The sequence below is a fragment of the Myodes glareolus genome, chromosome 27 (genome assembly GCF_982192425.1).
Source record: "Myodes glareolus chromosome 27, mMyoGla1.1, whole genome shotgun sequence".
Taxonomy (NCBI): domain Eukaryota; kingdom Metazoa; phylum Chordata; class Mammalia; order Rodentia; family Cricetidae; genus Myodes; species Myodes glareolus.
In genome coordinates this window covers 1,615,097-1,633,290 of record NC_142052.1, presented here as the reverse complement: position 1 = coordinate 1,633,290, position 18,194 = coordinate 1,615,097, and the positions used below count along the sequence as shown (strand labels likewise).

The 18,194-nt window shown below is 41.5% G+C and overlaps 1 protein-coding gene across 2 annotated transcripts in view; it reads right to left on the bottom strand.

Annotated features, from left to right (window-relative positions):
* Nucleotides 1-18,194, bottom strand: part of Reln (reelin) — a 433,437-nt gene that overhangs the window by 236,803 nt on the left and 178,440 nt on the right. For both annotated transcript variants that reach the window (XM_087902405.1, XM_087902404.1), the window contains exon 4: nucleotides 8,861-8,931. In XM_087902405.1, the coding sequence (XP_087758531.1) occupies nucleotides 8,861-8,931 (71 nt within the window). The remainder of the gene's footprint in view (nucleotides 1-8,860; nucleotides 8,932-18,194) is intronic.

Below are 18,194 nucleotides of genomic sequence, written 5' to 3'. Positions count from 1 at the left end.
TCTGTTCATGTCACTGAGTGCTTAAGACCGTCTTTGAATCAGGTAGGTAATATACACTTGCACACACACTCACACACACACACACACACACACACACACACACACACACACACTACAGGTAATTCACACAAATACAGGCACTAGGATACCAGAGCTTAACCTCCTAAATCATTTTGGAATTCAAAGGCCCTAGGTAGTTTGGTCTCATGTATCTTTTCCCCTAATTTGAAATTCTAATGTATTAAATTTCCAAAGCTAAATATGACAAATTAGACACGGTCTGTGAAGTTAGTATTTAATGAGCTATGATCCGAGACTTTCATCTCCCCAGGAATAATTTCTTTATTACTTTTTGTATTTTATTGCAATAAAGCACCATTTGACCTTCAAGTATGATAATTGAACTTCCAAAAATGTTATAAATTTAGAGTGAATATAGTTCTCCCCGTATTTGGGAAATAGTTATGATCAATATAAAAGATTACTTAATACCTAAAGCAGCTAAATTATACACAGAATCCTACAGTATTAGCGATTATTTTTCTCTTCCCTGCCCCTCTCATCCCCCACTTCAATTTGATTTGTGTTTTACAGAAGCTGATCCTCATTCATATATAAAATAAACTTAAAAGGGTCAGACTCAAAAATATATCTTTTTGACTTAGAGAAATCTTTCAGGTAAGACTGTTTTTTTATGAGCTGTCAATAACAGAACCCTAATGACTAAACTTTGGGACTCATTGTCCTGCCAAGCTCATGCACATATATTTTTGGAGAAACAGTCACACAGTTTTAAAAAAATTACTCATGATATGAACAGCATCTTTTGAGTGAAAAATAAGAATATAAAGTAATATACCATAGGAGTTGCTGATACATTATTTTAAAATGTCGTTCTGTAATTTAAAAATTTCTAACCCTTTGATAACTAAAAAATTATAGTTCTTATTCACAGAATAGAGGAAAGTCAGTAGTAAGTTAGACTGAAGGCCAAGAACATGTGATCAGGATTGAAATAACATTCTGAGATTGGAACCACCAGGAGAAAGACAAGGGAGGATGGAAGGAAGTGGAGAGGGAGTGGGGGGCAGTAAGGGGAAGAAGGGGAGCAGAGGGAAGGAGAAGCAGGGGCAGTCTGGAGAAGACTTTGAATGGCAGATGGAGCTGGACGACTGGGGTCACTTATATGACAAATCCAATTTGTGTCAAGAAATAAATGAACTGGTGGAAGGGCTGAACCCAAACCGTGGCCGTAGTTATGAACAAAACAAAGGCTGCTTTAAGAAATACCAAGGAGATTAAATAAGGTGATCTTAAACACACTGGAATAAGCGTGGAAGGCAGACATGCATGAACAAAAGATGTTCCGTGGGCTCCTATTTAGTGTTTGGGGTGATTACTAAAACAGACCTGCAAAAAAAGAGGTAGCCTTCAAGGAAAGTAAAGTCCAGCATAGAACCGAGTTGAAGGTACTAAAACGGCATCTAAACGTACATCGCCTATGGTGGTTCTTCACGATCGTCAGCTTGAGAAGATGCGGAACCCATGGCGTCGCGTTTCTGGGCACGTCTGTGAAGGAGCTTCCAGACTCGGTAAACTTAAGTGGGAAGACCTAACGTTAAGGCAGGTGGCACTGCTCCGTGGCTCGGCTCCCTAGACTCTACCGAAATGAAAAAGTGAGCTGGGCACTGGGTGTTGTGGTTTGCAACCCCAAACTGTGAGCAGAACTGAGAAGATTCTTAAGATGCTGCTGTCAGCTACTTCGTCAGTCACGTGAAAAGTGACTAAAACATGCTTATAAGGAAGAGTGACAACTAACACTCACCAAGATGCCAGCCATCACGCCAGACCTTGATGGCATGTAATCCCTTCACTCTATTCCTTTAGGATACAACCTAGAAGACCAAGCCCTTAGACGTAAGATGACTCGGAAAACAAACACTGGAATTCTTCCCATGTAACTGGCAAGGGCATGGAGACTCAGAAAAACTTCGTAGCTACACAGTAGCAGAACAGGAGCTCAAATGCAGAGAGAGGCACATTCCATGTTCTCAACCACTTTGTCTTACTGGCTCTGAGTCAGCACTAAATAAACGGACAGAGATCAGAGAAGAAAACGAGAGGAGTGAGGACACCAAGCACCATAAGAAGTTTAGGAATGGAATCTTGTGTAGCGTCTGCATGAACGCTGTGGTGGGGAGGAACCACGAAGAAACTAGAAAAAGGAGGCAAGAGAAGTAGGGCCCTGGACTGGCCGGGTTCCCAGTATGTTAGTGGAATCCTTACAGGCCAGGCAGCAGGGTTAGGAGTGGATCCCGAGGATATATGGAGTTCTTTACAGAGGCTGGTGTGTGAGGGAGAAACCCCCTCAGAGGGATGCATGCAACAGCGAAATCCCTGTCCCAAAGAGTGATGACCTCGGCATTTTAAACATCACCAAGGAGGGGACTTTTGAAAAGTAAGAGGAAGTAAGGAACACGGCTGAGCAAGGGCCTCCGAGGAGATTGGAAGACAGCCTTCCAGTGACTGGTTTTTTTATATGCATATTTTGAGTTTTCAGTTGTGGACTAGTATTTGTCTACTACAAACCATCTAAGGACAGGGGTGTGATTCTCTCATACACAGTTCCCTTTGGTCTGGTTACAGCACCACATACGCGTACCGAAGACAGAACACAATTTATGTTAATTGATATGAATACGTGACAATGCCTAAAAACTTCTGAAAAACTGTATTCATTTGTTATAGGCTCAAGTGTATTTTTATACATACATCAAAATAAGAATGAATTAACAAGTCGTATGAAATAATACTTCACAAGGAAAAACGAAAATGTGATTGATTGTATGTTGACAGCAATTTCTCTCCTAAGTAATTATATATACTCAAATCTCGGCTCTGTCCTTTAAAATATGAGGGAGTCAAGCAGATTATATAGCAGTTTGGGTGGAAAGCTGGCTCTACGGGCATTCAGAGACAGCCAATGTCAAGTTCCTTTCTGGCATAAATCTTGGTGTTTTGACTTTAGACCAGATAAAGCTGTCAAGTGGGAATGTATACGGCCCCCAGAACTGCAGAGAAGGCTGTTTACACCCTTGTTCAATCACCTTGAAAGAAATAGCATCCATTTCAAACACCCCTTTCCAGGGAACGTAAAAAGTAGACGGACCCACCCAGGGACACTAGCAAGAAGTTTTACTGTGACCATACGAGCAAGTTCTGCCATTCCCCTTAATCTTGCCAGTCCTGGATCACTCAGGGACGCTGTATCTGTCAGAGCCCCAGGAGGGCCTCAGTTCTTTCCTCTGCTAGGTACTTTCTCAGACCTTGAAGCAGGAGGCAGCTACTGGATGGCTTCCCCGGCCTCCAATCCAGCCCTCTTTGTGTGTAAATCACAAGCCTGGGGATGCCAGCAGCAGAAGTTGTAGCTGCTAAAGTGAAACTCAAGCTACAAAACAGCCACAGGGAAACAGATGTCTCTGACAAGCAAATCTTTAACTTGGGGGACATTCCAGTGAATTACTTTCCCCCTCAGCAACGAAAGTAGGTAAGGTGACCCACAGTTCTGACTCACACTGCGAGAGAAGACTGGTTTAATAAAGATTTTGCATTTTAGGTTTTTGGAAAAATACTGATTTTAGCTACTGAATAATAAGGGTATAGCCAAGGGAAGACTCTGGTAGATATGACCTACAAATGACGCTTAAAAATATTACTACTGAATGACTGATTGATTGCCTTGCCTGAACTGGGCATTGGGCTGACCACCATTATTAGCCCTGACACTGAAATACACCCGACCCTGACCTCGTACACGGACATGAGTTCTAAGGTTTGGCTCCTTCATCTCTCTGATCTCTCAGCATTTCCCCCGACATCTGACTCCAGACTTTTATTATTAGGATCTATTAGAACCTGTGCTATAGGTACATTTGAAGATTTTGAGGACCACATCTAAGTTTAATACCCTGTTTACTTTACGGGTTTGATTAGTCAACGTTTGCATCCCTTCCAGCTCACAGTTGACATTTCCACAATCCTTAACACAAATGATTTAAAAATGAAAGGATCTGATGTCCGGAAGAAACAATAGAGCCCATGACCATAGCCCAGTGCCCATAGCAAGCATCTCCTCACAGCCTACCAGGGTAGTGGAAGGCAGAGTTGTTCGAACTTCTCTGCATCAGATGTAAGTCTGAACTCTTCTTCCGATACGAAGCATTCTCTTTTTTAACCGCTGCCATCAAGTCAACCACAGAGGGTCCCAGCACGGTTTATAAATGGCAGGCACCCTTCGGGGGCACCACAGGGTATGCCTGTGGTCAGACCACTGAGTCTGACAGCTGGCCTTGCTAAATAATCAGTGTGCATGATTGAAGAAGGTATGCCAAAAAGCCCAGAGGCCAGCGGACACACACATAACACCGTTATTCTCCCTGCTCCATTCCTGGCCGTGATTTGTGTGCACAATTGGTCCAGCCGCGGCCATGTTGACCTACTCACGTCTGCTTCACACTGGACACTTGATTTATAATCCTATAAAGAATAAACTTTTTCCTTGAGTTGTCGGAGGGTTTTGGCAACAGTGACTGTTTTTATTCAGGCTCATGTAATTCTTGTGAATTTTTCAAATTTAATTTTTTAAAATAAAAATCTTCTTGGAACTAGATGTGGTGGCATAAAAATGTAATCACACACTTGGGTGGTAGATGCAGGGGGATCAGGCAACCTTAAGGATATTCTGGACTATGTAGCAAGTATGAATTTTATGTAATTCATAATATTTTATGATTCCATCTTTTTCTTGATTGCCCAATAGTAATTCTTATGGAGAACTGGTCTACTCCACTTCCTTCAGAGTTTTTAGCCTATTCTAAAATTTCATCTTTATTGAAGTACTCCAAACAGCACTTCACTACCATTTTTGTCTTTAAAAATCTTAGTGACATTTTGGGAAGTCCCTTGGACAGGCACATGCCAATTCCTTGGCTCCTCCTTGGGTTTTTGATCCAGTATTACCTTTGCTTGAGACCCTCCTGATCTGGGACCATCCTTCCCCCTGCCTCCCACCCAACTGGGCTCTGTTCCTTGACATACCTCATGACCTACCCTAGCAAAGCCAGCACCCACGGTAGGTTGATGTGGGAGTTCCCTCTGTGTGTTGCTTGTATTGGTTAATGAATAAAGAAACTGCCTTGGCTGGATAGGGCAAAACTTAGGTAGGCGGAGAAGACAGAACTGAATTCTGGGAGGAAGAAAGCAGAGTCGGAGATACGCCATGGATCTGCCAGAGACAGACACAGGGAATTTTACCTGGTAAGCCACTGCCATGTGACAATACACAGATTAATAAAAATGGGTTAAATTAAGATGTAAGAATTAGCCAATAAGAAACTAGAGCAGTGATTTAATTAATAGTTTCTGCGTGGTTATTTCGGGGCTAAGGTAGCTGAGTGGCTGGAATGAACAAGCAGCCTCTCCTTGCAACAGTAGGCACTCAATAATCTTGGAGAGGACTGGTAGACATTTCTGTTTTTTTTTTATTGCCAGTGAATGAACATGGGCATATAGCCCCATACACATGCACAAAACATCCCACCAACAGCAGGGGCAGCTCAACAGTCTCTCCAGGGCAGAGATGAGGATACACTCCAGCCTGTTGTCTGGACCATGGCTACTGGAAGAACTCATCTGCAGAGTGTTTCCTGTTACTTCCAGAACCTCAGAATATAAGACGAAATAAAAATACCAATGTGTGATCTAAGGCAATTGATTGGAGATGAAATGGAGATCTGTGAACAATTTTCACATTTATTTGTATGTATGATGAATGTGATGTGCGTGTATGTTCATGTATGTATACACACATGTGAACATACATGCATGCGGGTGTGTATGCACATGTGTATACATGGGTATTGTGGTCAGAAGTCAGTGTCTTTTTTAATCACTCTCTCCTGGTTTTTGAGGCAGGGTCTCTTTCTGAGCTGGGAGCTGACCGATGAAGCTAGGCTGACCAGTTATCTCTGGAGATTGTTTCTGTCCTCCACCACCGCAGTGTTCGAGTTGCAGATCTATGCCATGCCTGGTTTAGCATGTGAGCGCTGAGATCTGAACTGAGGTTCTCATGCTTACAGGACAGGCACATTACTGACTGAGCCATCTCCCCAGTGCTAACTAACAGATTGTTAGTAGACAGAACATACATTTTGCAAGAGTATACAGAATACTGTCTTGTGATAGCCAGTCTGTCCCACAGAGATCCATGGGAAACGCTCCTCAGGAGAGGCAGCGAGTTTCCCATAGGAAATCCTTCACACTGATTCTTCATCATCCATTAAGCGCATGCTTTAAGACAAGCATATTATATATTAAAGGAAAAGAAACTGAGACATGATTCCTCTTTCCAAAGGCTTCCAGGTGGGAGAAATGGACACTCGGAAGGTAATTAGGACACACGGAGACAGGCCTTGTTAAGAATCAGGACAGTCAACACACAGGAGCGACATAGGCACTCTACATTTCTCTTCAGTTCTTGAGAAATAGTTCAGTTCAACTGCTCAGCAGAAGTGCCCCTCCATCTTCAAAAGGTAAAACATATAGTTATAATTTAGGGGCAGGAAGAATTTGTGTTCTTTTCTTATCACTCAATTAATATAATTTCATTCTAAACTTTTAGAAGACATAGGCAAGCTTAAGAAGAAAATCCTTCACACTCTCCCCTTACTGAAGAGCTCCTACTTGTTATCTCGACCGCTGACCTTGCTTGAGTCTTTGCTCAGCAGGAGCCTTCCCAGGTGATTGCTGAGCCTCCTCCAACCAAGAAGGTCGCACCATAGTTCCAACCACAGTTCCCTGACTGCAAAGGACTTGTAAAGCCTGAAACCTGAAAGTAAATGATGGCTTGCTAGCTTCCTCTCTCTCCTCAGCCTTGAGAGAGAAGAACACTGACGTCTGGCAGCTGGTTTAGCCCACACAGCAGGGCCTTGGTGTCCTCTTGTGGGACATAAACAATCTCACAGACATCAGCTTCAGACAAGGCCACTGTGTGATCACAATGGATGGAGACAGAAACACCACAACATTATTATTGTCAACTCTCTCTCCCTCCTTCCTTCCCTCTCTTTCTCTCTCTCTCTCTCTTTCTCTTTCTTTCTCTCTCTCCTTTTGCATGAGTATCTGGAAGACTGAGTCAGCCAGAACAGAAGGTCATCTGATCAAGGAAAAAGGGATGGTTTGGGGGTACACGGAGCACTGGACTTCTGGACTAGGGCTCCCTCACGCAGCTTTCAGGCAGGACTGAGAGGAGGGTGAGTGGGGTGGGAATGAGAACTGAGGGATTCTGAGTCCAGGCAGCCCCCTGGCAGCTGCTGGGACAGCATCTGCAGGACAGTCTTCCGAGGAAAGGAAGCAAAGCTGATGACCTGCCGGAATTCTGTTCTCAGACAACAGATACTTCTACTTTCTCGGTATTTCTGGCTCCCAATGCAATCTCAAATGCTCCTGGTTCCAAGCTCCACAAAACAAAATCTGCCTTGTTTTAATTGCTTAATTAGAATCAACAAATTAAAATATATTGTAGATGGAAGGCCCTGTGCTGTGGTATATAGGGAAGGGTATATCTTCCTTTCATAAACATACTAGGTATTCTTTGTGCAATGCATAGAAAATCATTACATACAAAAATATGTTATTTTATTTGAAGAAATCATGTTTTAGTTAAAAGTAGAAAGAACCAAAATAAACACAGGGTTTCCAGCACCAGCTACTTCCCTGGCAGCAGGAAGTCATCGCTCTCCCACCTTATCTTGGTTGCAACAATGCAATTTCTGTGGATTATGTGCTGCAGAGTTCAGTGATATCCTTCAGGTCCTGGCTCGGTTTTAAACAACACCGTAGGGACCAGACATAAATTATGTGCACATGCAATACTATGATATAAGATAGGTTTTGCCCTCATTCATTCAGAATTTTTCCCATTAATATTCTTAGCTTTTTATTTAATTTTAAATAGTCCAACCCAATTATAATAGACTTATACATTTGTACAGCATAAGAGAACTTAAATTTTAGGGACTGGTAAGTATGATTGGATGTAGTTTTTTTTTGACATTATATATTTTTCATGATGCTGATGCTCCCTGCTTTTAGGTATTCTGTTTTCAGTAAATATTTTCATAATATGGAAAATATTTACATTATGACAGAGTTCATGAGTTTGCCTATTAAGGCATATTTTTAATGTTGACATTCTTGAAAGTCAGAGAAGAAAAGTCGATTTAAGCAAACAATACTGAGAATAGGTTTGGAATCTGTGGAGGAAATTTCTGAGTGAAGAATTTGTTAGCAAATAATTAGAAGTTTGACAACAATTTATCAAATGTCACTTACTTAAGTAAAATCATACTGATTATGTCTATCTATAGATATATGATAACTCATGATAAGACCAATTGAATCAAGGCCATAGGAAGTACAGTGTAAAGTAATAATGAGAAACACGTTAACTAGAAACTTAAGTGGCAAATTAAAGGGGATTAATTTTGTACAATTTTATAACTACTATTAAATTTTAAATTTATCACTTTTGCAACAACTAAAAGTGATTCAGGAGAAAATTTTCTGAAAATAGGATAAATTTTCTTTTAGTTTGTTTGCTGACAGTAATTATGTTCAGAAGTCAATATTTATCAATAACAAATGAATAAACAATGAGTAGGGATATGAAGTGGTCAATAATTCAAATTTAAAGCATCGTGATAAAGGAAAATTAATGAAACGGCAGCCCAGTCATAACACGTAGGACCTGCCGTGAGTAACTCAGAGGGAACCAACAGAAACAGGGCCGCTATGCTCTTACCTCCTTGCTCACACAACTGCTGGGCTAAGGCATCTTTGAAAATCACTTGGCCCCTGTGTGTCGCGGTCGCCCTGGAAGTGAGAAGGAGAAGGTTAATTTTAATACTATAATATACTTGATATTAAAGCGTTCTTAAAAATAATTGAAATCTGCAGATACATTTTTAAACCAACAGCGCAAGTGAAAAACAATGAAGGCTTGACTGGAGGCTTAGTCCCCTGGGCCAACTGTTATCTGCAGGTCTGACTTGATGAAGACATTGTAATATCTGAGGCTTATTTTGGAGACAGCAGGTGTGGAAAAGACTCTTATTAAGGTCTCCATACATCGACACAAAATGGTTTGTAGAGTATCTTATCAGTGTGGGAGGCAGGTTCTCTTCAAGTACTTTTAGAATTCTGAAATAATGGTCACCGTAACATGGAGAATTAAGGCAAAAAAATATTTTAAAGGAATGTTTTCAAAAAATGAAAACTCTTCACAGCTTTTATAATTTAAAAAAATCTGTGAGAATAAAGTACCCCCCCCCCCCATCCACAGGGTGTAATTCACCACTTACAGGAGCCACACATCTTTCCTTCTAATCAGAAATAAGCATATGGAACACTGAAAGAAACCCAACACCCTGCAGCGGATTGGCTACCCCATGGCTATAATTGGAAATGTCTTATTAAAGGAAGAATTACTTGTTCTCTATATGTGAACTGTTTTCCTCTGGAATAATGGTTTTGAGGTAAAATAGATTGCTTAAATGAAATTAGAACAAAAAAGATCACAATTCCTCGAGAAACTTAATTTTAGAAAAGAAGCCATACAAATACATTTACTGTCCAAAAACATACTAACATTAAATCACCCCAGGACAAAAACAGTGTGATTCTGCCAACATCTGCTTGAGGTGGATTATAGACAACACACTGGGTAACTCCTGAGAGGCCAAACTTGGTCTTCTCATTACTCCTCCGTAGGACACCCTTTGGTCAATATCTCAATCTGTGCAGGGTTCAATAGCACCGCCTGGCTCCTGACATCCCCCAATAGCACTGACTCTGGCTCCATGTGGATGAACCCTCTCACTTCACGCTGGGGGGCTTCCTGATCTCTGTTCTCCATGGAATTGTCCCTGTGCCCCAATGTCACTAATCAAGCTTCAACTCTCTGAAAATCAAGATGGAACAGCCCATGCTGATGTGTTAATAGGTGACACGGCTCCACGCTAACATACCACAGTGGTGCAACTATGAAAAGTATACTTTAATTAACACACATGCGCATACTGGCACAATACAGGCAGTCATGGGTGTAGACAAGAGACAGAACTGGTGAGAAGGCTCAGGGGTAGTCTTCAACTCGCAGCATGCGTGGCGCTTACAAGAGGAGTCCAGTTCTTGTTATGTGTTAATCAATTATAAGAAGCCATCTTTCTGTGTGTATATATTTATACACACACGTTTTCTTTACATTTAGATAGTTGAAGTGAGGCCTAAACATTTGGGCATTCCAAGTTATAAACATATGTTATAGACTTATTCATCAGTAGGGGTCTTCTGTCCAGAGAGAAGGTGGTGACATTATTTTCCTCACCCATTCTTCAAATCAATTGAGCCCAGTGCTCCTGAAATCTATTTCTCACTTACTTCTAACGGTAATGCTGCATCATAATTGTAAACACTTCATTTGTAAAGGATATTTCAGAAACCACCAAGAGGACTGTTATAGCATATAGCACTTAAGAGAACTGCTTTGTTCCACAATCCTAGAGAACTTAGACAACAATGAGGACCCTCAGAGAAACTTACATAGATCTAATCTACATGGGAAGGAGAAAGTAGAGAAAGACAAGATCTCCTGAATAAATTGGGAGCATGGGGACCTTAGGGGAGGGTTGAAGGGGGGAGAGGAGAGGCAGGGAGGGGAGCAGAGAAAAATGTAGAGTTCAATAAAAATCAATTTAAAAAAGTTGGAGAAACCAGAAGGGAACAGGTGAAGCTCAGGGTGCAGGAAGGAAAAGACCACTTTGGAGAGACTGGAGAGGAGGAGAGGAAAGGGGCAAACTAGAAATTCTTTTAGCAGCAGAGACCTGAGTCCACTCTACCAGAGTACCAGAGATCATCATGTATCTGTGTGTGAAGGAGGTTGCCCACACTGGAGTAACTGACAGGGAACCATCTATAATTGGAAACGAGTGTGTATAGCATTTGAAACACAGTCAAAAAAATTATACAATCTGAAGACTTCATCCATATTGTGAAATTAGAATAACCTGTATAAAGTAAACTCATGGTAAGATTATTACCCATGGCCATATCATTACTTTTCTCTTTATAAAAAATTCCACAATTTTATCTCTCTCTCTCTCTCTCTCTCTCTCTCTCTCTCACACACACACACACACACACACACAAAACGGTTTTGTGAGCTGGCAGTATTCCTGTTACAATTGTTCTTCTTGCCCACAGAGTTAGTTAGCATCAGGTTGTGTGTGCTCTCCATAAACAGGATGTGTCAAAGCACAGAGGTGAGAGACCTGCTTCAGAAGCTGCCCTTATCTCGATTTCAAATATGAGAAAGCACCGTGCTGTGTTACTCCATTCTGTTCTTGTAGCTACTCAGCAACTCCAGAGTTGGAAGTCACTGCCTTTACCTATAGGTTTATTTCTCAATGTTTGGCTCTGTGAACAGTTTCACAAGCATCTCAGCACATATAGCAGAACAGTAGCTGAAGGGACCTTGGAGTTCATCTAGGTAAAACTTCTATTATTCTTAAAGTTTTTTTTTCTTTTTAAAAATATAATTTGTCTTTAAATTATGTTAAACTGTTGCTGGGATGTAAAGTAAAAAATAAAATGAAACAAAACAATTTGGTTACAAATGCAGTTTCCACACAAGAATATAAGGCTCCTCCTAGCCCTTCTCCCTCCTCTTCCTCAACCCCACCCCACTGGTCTCCTTTGTTCTACTGGGTAGTTTTGCTTCTGTTTTAATGCATCTTATACATATATGGTTCTATTCTTCTATAGTCTGGGACCCAAAATTAAGAAAAAAGATGAAGCATTTGTTATTTTCTGAGACTGACTTAATTCACTTAGAGTGAATGTGTGGCAAGAATTCCATTATGTTTATAAGTGGTATTTTCCTTAGCTATTCTTCTGTTGACGAACACCTAGGTTGATTTTATAGATTAGCAACTGTGAATCACTAAGGATCATTGTTTGATCCTCATGGATCAAACTGTGAATAAAATATTGATGTGCAAAGATCTCTGTGATATAAAGAACACACACACACACAACCCCCCCAAAATAAAATAACTCAGCTAACAAATGGGGTAATGAAATAGATGGACAGTTCTTAAAAATATAACTAGCCAAGGAAGGATGAAAAACCATTCAGTACCACTTGGGCAGAGAAATGCAAGTGAAACTATATTGTGACTCCATGTGGCACCAGTCCATGAGGCTAAATACAGTGAGGGTCTGGAGGCTATGGTGTGTACACTACTCGGGGGGATGTTAACCAGTTCAGTTTCTATGGCAGTCAGTGTAGACATTTCTCAAAGAACTTAAAGCAGACCTAACGTATGAGCCGGCTGTATCTCTCCTGGGTATTTACCCCAACGAAACCAAAACTCATTTAGCAGTGATTCCCGTTCATCAAATGCATATGGAATTCCAAGACAGAAAGCCTGAACTTCAAACTGTGTTTGAAGAATTAGCCTTAATTTGACATACTCTGCGTACTGCATTCCCTATATCTTCCTGAGGCATTCTTGAAAGCCACTGGTCTAGTCCAGCTGTCAACAGCACATTAAGAGGGAACCGGAAGGCTTATTGCGGGCCACAGAGTCTGTCCTGGGCAGATGGGACCTGACTTCAGGTCTGCGGATTTCAGTTCCTTTGGAGTTCCTGCAGGAGTCTTCCTGGGAGCGGCAGGAGGGAGCAGGGAGTGCTGAGTGCACTGATCTGTCCAGCTGGAGTCCCGGGACTTGTTAGTTCTAGAACTAAAGTTCTCATTAGCTACTGTGGTCCAGGAAACGTCTCAGTAGTGAAAACCTGCCTTGAGGAGCACTGCACGCCGTGTAATTATCCCAAGTTCTTTGCTTCGGAAAAGCGAAAGCCATAGCAATAACAGTGGGCTCGTATACCACGGCTATTATTGTAACATCCACTAAGAACTAAGATTTGCCGCCCGCTAAGCACTGTTGTTGGGCTCTCCGTAAATCAACTCAATCCTGACAAGAACCCAGTGAAGATTGTAAAATTCTTCTCGTTTTCCTGAGACATGGAACTAGTGATCACAAATGCCACAAAATTGGAGATGATGTCAGAGTTTGAGCCCGGGCAGTCTGAGCGGTTAACCTATTCCGTTTTCACTAACCTGACTCAGACAACAACGTGGCGGTTTTCTGTCTCTTGCTGAGGGAGCGCCTGCTTTCAGGTCTGACTTTAATATCACATCTGCTCTGGCTTGGGCTCTACTCCAATCCTTTGGGACCTTTAATTTAATCTTCTGGATAAACTGGCTTATTTTCTAGTTCGACTTAGAATCCGGGCCACACACCCAGCACCGAGAGGAAATTCGTCTTCTAAGATACCAGTTCCGTGTATGGCATCCTAAACCTCCACCCCCAGCACTTGGAAAGCCAGAGCATCTGAGGGCTGCAGGGTTCAGGCAATCCTGAGCTACACAGGGAGTTGAAGGCTAACCTGGGCTACACAGTGAGCGCTGTGCCTCCCAGACAACAAACAAACCAACGCTATCATTAACACTTGCCTATTCTCCATTCTCAGTCACCGGCAGACCCATGATAACCACGGGTTCCTTTCCTTCTCATAAACCTTCAGGACTGTGGGGTGACACTTTCCCACAGAAATCTCCACCCTACAGTAGGAGTCCCAAGGTCTGTAATAAACGGAAAATCAGGTGGCAAGCACACGTTTCACCGCTTCATCCCAGGAGAAGACTCTGCCCACCACAGGTCACGGGAGTCAGTGGTATCAGGCCTATTCAGAACACGCTAGGTCTATAAAATTATTCATGATATGATAATCTGATTTCAAATAATTCACGGAAATGTATGTATTATAATATGGATGTGCACATATATGCACACACACACTCAAGAAATGTTAAAAAAATTATAAAGCGCTGAGAGGCAGATCTTCCATTTTTAACCCACAATATATTTTTAGGAACACATATCCCATATTTTTAAGAGTAGATACCGACGGGATTCAGTGACAAGCCTTATTCAGGATCATAATTGCTATTTTATATAATTTGTAGTTCCTTTTGGAGAAAAGCTCATCAAATCTGTGGTGCTAATAACTATGTTGGTACTGTTTGCACTTAATTTTCTATAATTAGCGGTAATTTTTTTCAGAAGAGATCAGAAAATATCCTTATTGTTCAGTCTTCTGGAGTATAGACCAATTTTCTCAAAATGTTTGTAATGAGTACTTACATTCTTGGAAGACACATAGATCTCTAAAGCAAGCCCGCCAACAAGAGTCCCATTAAGTAAGTAATTTTAAAATCATGTTTGGCTGCTAAGTTTTATCATTTGACAAATTCTATAGATCCCCCCAAATGAAGAGGTTCATTGTAATCACCACATTCAGTATTTTAAAAATAGCTCATGTAGTTAGTTGAGAAGTGCAGACAACTGTACTCCTAGAATAGCTGCTGGCCAAGGCACTTGAGGATGGGATGTGTGCACTTTGCTGTGGTCAAGAGTTGAGGCTCTGGCTGCTCTGAGAAGACCCCACTTTCAACACCACACGTTGCCAAGGATGTGCTATAAGACGCTGGACAAACTGCTTTAAGCATCCAGCTTTCACACTCCCCATGTGAGGAGAGAGACAACTTGAAATCACTACTGTCACTTAAAGATAACAGTCACTCTTTAGATACTGAAGTCTCTCAAAAGAGGTCAAACTTCTGAAGAAGGGGAATCACTAATTCAAAAAAAAAAATGTCCACCCCCAAGAAGCCAGTCACAAAGACTTGAACATAAAAGAAAACTATATTTTTCAATTCAAAGTTTGCTATCCATGTGAATTATTACCAGCCAATAATTACCAAAGAAGGAATGAAAAGAGGTTTAATATGACTATTTTTTATTTATGAAATAAGTCATATTTGTGTACACACACATATGTACATATGTGTGTACACACACACACACACACACACATATATATATCTATATGAATGAACCAACTTGCTCACATGAACATGCAGAACAACTCCTGCTGTTTCATCTCAAAACCCTGAGGACAATGGTGGCTCCTTCCTCCCCTGTCTCTGCTGTCACACCTAGGAAGTCTGAGGGGCTACAGTGACTGCCCCTTCACAGCTGGAAAGGACAGTCATTAATCAGCTATATAAAGTTATCCTCTTTTTTAAAAAATTCTTTTTATTGAGCTACATATTTTCTCCAATTCCCCTTCCTTCCTCTTCCCTCCCTTTCTACTCTCTCCCAAGGTCCCCATGGTCCCAATTTACTCAGGAGATCTTGTCTTTCTCTATTTCCCATGTCGATTAGATCTATGTATGTCTCTCTTAGGGTCCTCATTGTTGTCTAGGTTCTCTAGGATTGTGATTTGTGGGCTGGATTTCTTTGCTTTATGTTTAAAAACCACTTATGTGTGAGTACATGTGATAATTGTCTTTCTGGGTCTGGGTTACCTCACTCAAAATGATGTTTTCTAGCTCCATCCATTTTCCTGCATAATTCAAGCTACTGTTATTTTTTCTGCTGTGTAGTACTCCATTGTGTAAATATACCACATTTTCCTTATCCATTCTTTGGTCGAAGGGCATTTAGGTTGTTTCCAAGTTATGGCTATGACAAACAATACTTCCATGAACACAGTTGAGCACATGTCCTTGTGGCATGATTGAGTATCTTTTGGATATATACCCAAAAGTAGCATATATCCACTCATCTTGAGGAAGATTGTTTCCTAATTTTCTGAGAAATCACCACACTGACATCCAAAGGGGCTGTACCAGCTTACATTCCCACCAGCAATGCAGGAGTGTTCCCTTTACCCCACAACCTCTCCAGCATAAGTTGTCATCAGTGTTTTTGCTCTTGGCCATTCTTACAGGTGTAAGATAAAATCCACATCAGACAGAGGTCTGATCTCCAAAACATATAAAGAACTCAAGAAATTGGTCATCAAAAGAACAAATAATCCAATAAAAAATGGAGTACAGACCTAAACAGAGAACTCTCAACAGAGGAATCTAAAATGGCTGAAAGACACTTAAGGAAATGTTCAATATCCTTAGTCATCAGAGAAATGCAAATCAAAGCAACTCTGATAGTCTCCTTTTCTTAATCTACAAGATAAACAGACTCAGTATCTCCTGTATTCCAGTCTGGGTGCAAACTCGCTACGTCCGAGGATATCCTTGAACTCCTTGGTCCTCCAGGCTGCACCTGGAAACTGCCGAGATAACAAGCAACTGGCACCAATAGTTTCACGCAGTGCTAGGGATGGAGCACAGAGCTGCATTAATACTAGGCAAGTCTACACCACATCCAAGCTGCACCTGCAGCCCAAGCTGAGTAGTTTCTAAAGTTTAAAGCACAGATTTGTAGCGAGACGATGGATTTGCAACACGGGTCAAGAGTAACGTTGACCTTATCCAAATGTTTGCGTTGTGATCTAGCATCGAAAACCACATATCTCTTATTTTTCAGGGTGGATCAACCATGTGAAAATTTCAATAAAACTATAAGGAATTATGGTAATGATATGCTAACTGGTTATCTTTAGAAAATACAGGTACTAAGTTGAAGGAGAATTTAAAACAAAATTAAACACAGCAGATTCATTTTGGATATTTAAAGAGTTAAATGTGTTAAATGTTTTATGCCAAAGCGAAAGCCAATGGAATTTCTAATAAAGAAGCAATTTCTACCCTTGTTAGTCATTGAGAATTAGAACACTGAATTCTGGACAGAAATCCTGCCATAGCGTATGAGTTTTCCTCTACAGTTAAACATTTTGGAAATGTTCTCACAGACATGCCAAGAGGTGTGTTCCCATGGTGATTTCCAATCCAGGCAAGTTAACAATGAAGATTAAACACTGCAACTCAACTTGACACTCCAGCCCATCATTTTAAATCACGACATCACTCAGGCTCCCTTCCCCTCGGGCCTCATTTTCAACCCAGAATGTAAAATTCATTAATCCATCTTGGATGTCCCCTCCGGTCTTTACCAGCCTGGACAATGTCGAAAGGTCTAAAGTCAATTCTGAGACTCAAGACAATGTCTTTAACTGTGAGCCTCTAGAAGATCCTACAATAACCAATCCCTTCCAAAAGGAAGGAATAAAGGCATAAAGATGAAAGCAAAGCAAGACAATAGCCCAGCAGAGAAAAAAACCCTACAGTAACATGTCTGACATGGGGACTTGTGATGGACTCACAGCAGACCATTTCAGGCCTCTCTGGGTGTGACCCCCAGTAGCAAACATAGCCCTTTTCAGAGTGGGTCCGCCCTGTGCCTGTAGCCTTCTCCATGGATTGTGCCATGGTCCTACCATCTCCAACATATTGAGGCTTCTATTACAATTTAGGCCTCAACCTCAAAGCCTCAAGCAGGGCCCTCTGAGGGACTAGAGAAAGGGACTTCAATCCCACTACACATTGTGTGGGGTCACTGGTTCACCACACTTTGATGCAAGCCCCTGCGGACCTTTAGCCTTGTTTCTTTCATGAACATTAAAGTAATAGAACAGAAGATGCTGGCATGTTCCGCTACCCACTCGAGACTCGGCCTTCCTATGCTGGACTACAGCTGTACAGGCCTCTTGGTGCCCTGGAGGCTGAATCTGTATGAATATTTTCCTAAGGAGTTGTTTTCAAATAGGAGCCCATCAACGATCACTGGGGAAATGCAAATGGAAACCACTTCGTGCCTGTTAGATAAAACCACAATAGCGGGGGGGGGGGGGGGGGGGGGAGCACACGCCTTTTATCCCAGCATTTGGGAGGCAGAGACAGGCAGATCTCTGTGAGTCTGAGGCCAGCATGGTTTACAGAACAAGTTCTGGGACAGGTTCCAAAGCTACACAGTGAAACCCTGTCTCGAAAAATCAAAACAAAAACAAAACAACCCACAATAACATGGCACTTCACGCCTGTTAGAATGACAATTTCTCAAACTACAAGGAGGAAAGGGAAGCTTTGCACAGAAGTGACAGGGATATAACATCGTAGTAGTCACACACACCAGAAGGGAGGTGGTTGAAAGGTAGGTGTAAACTACCCTGTGATCCAGCTATCCCACCGCCGCGGTTTAACTCAGAAA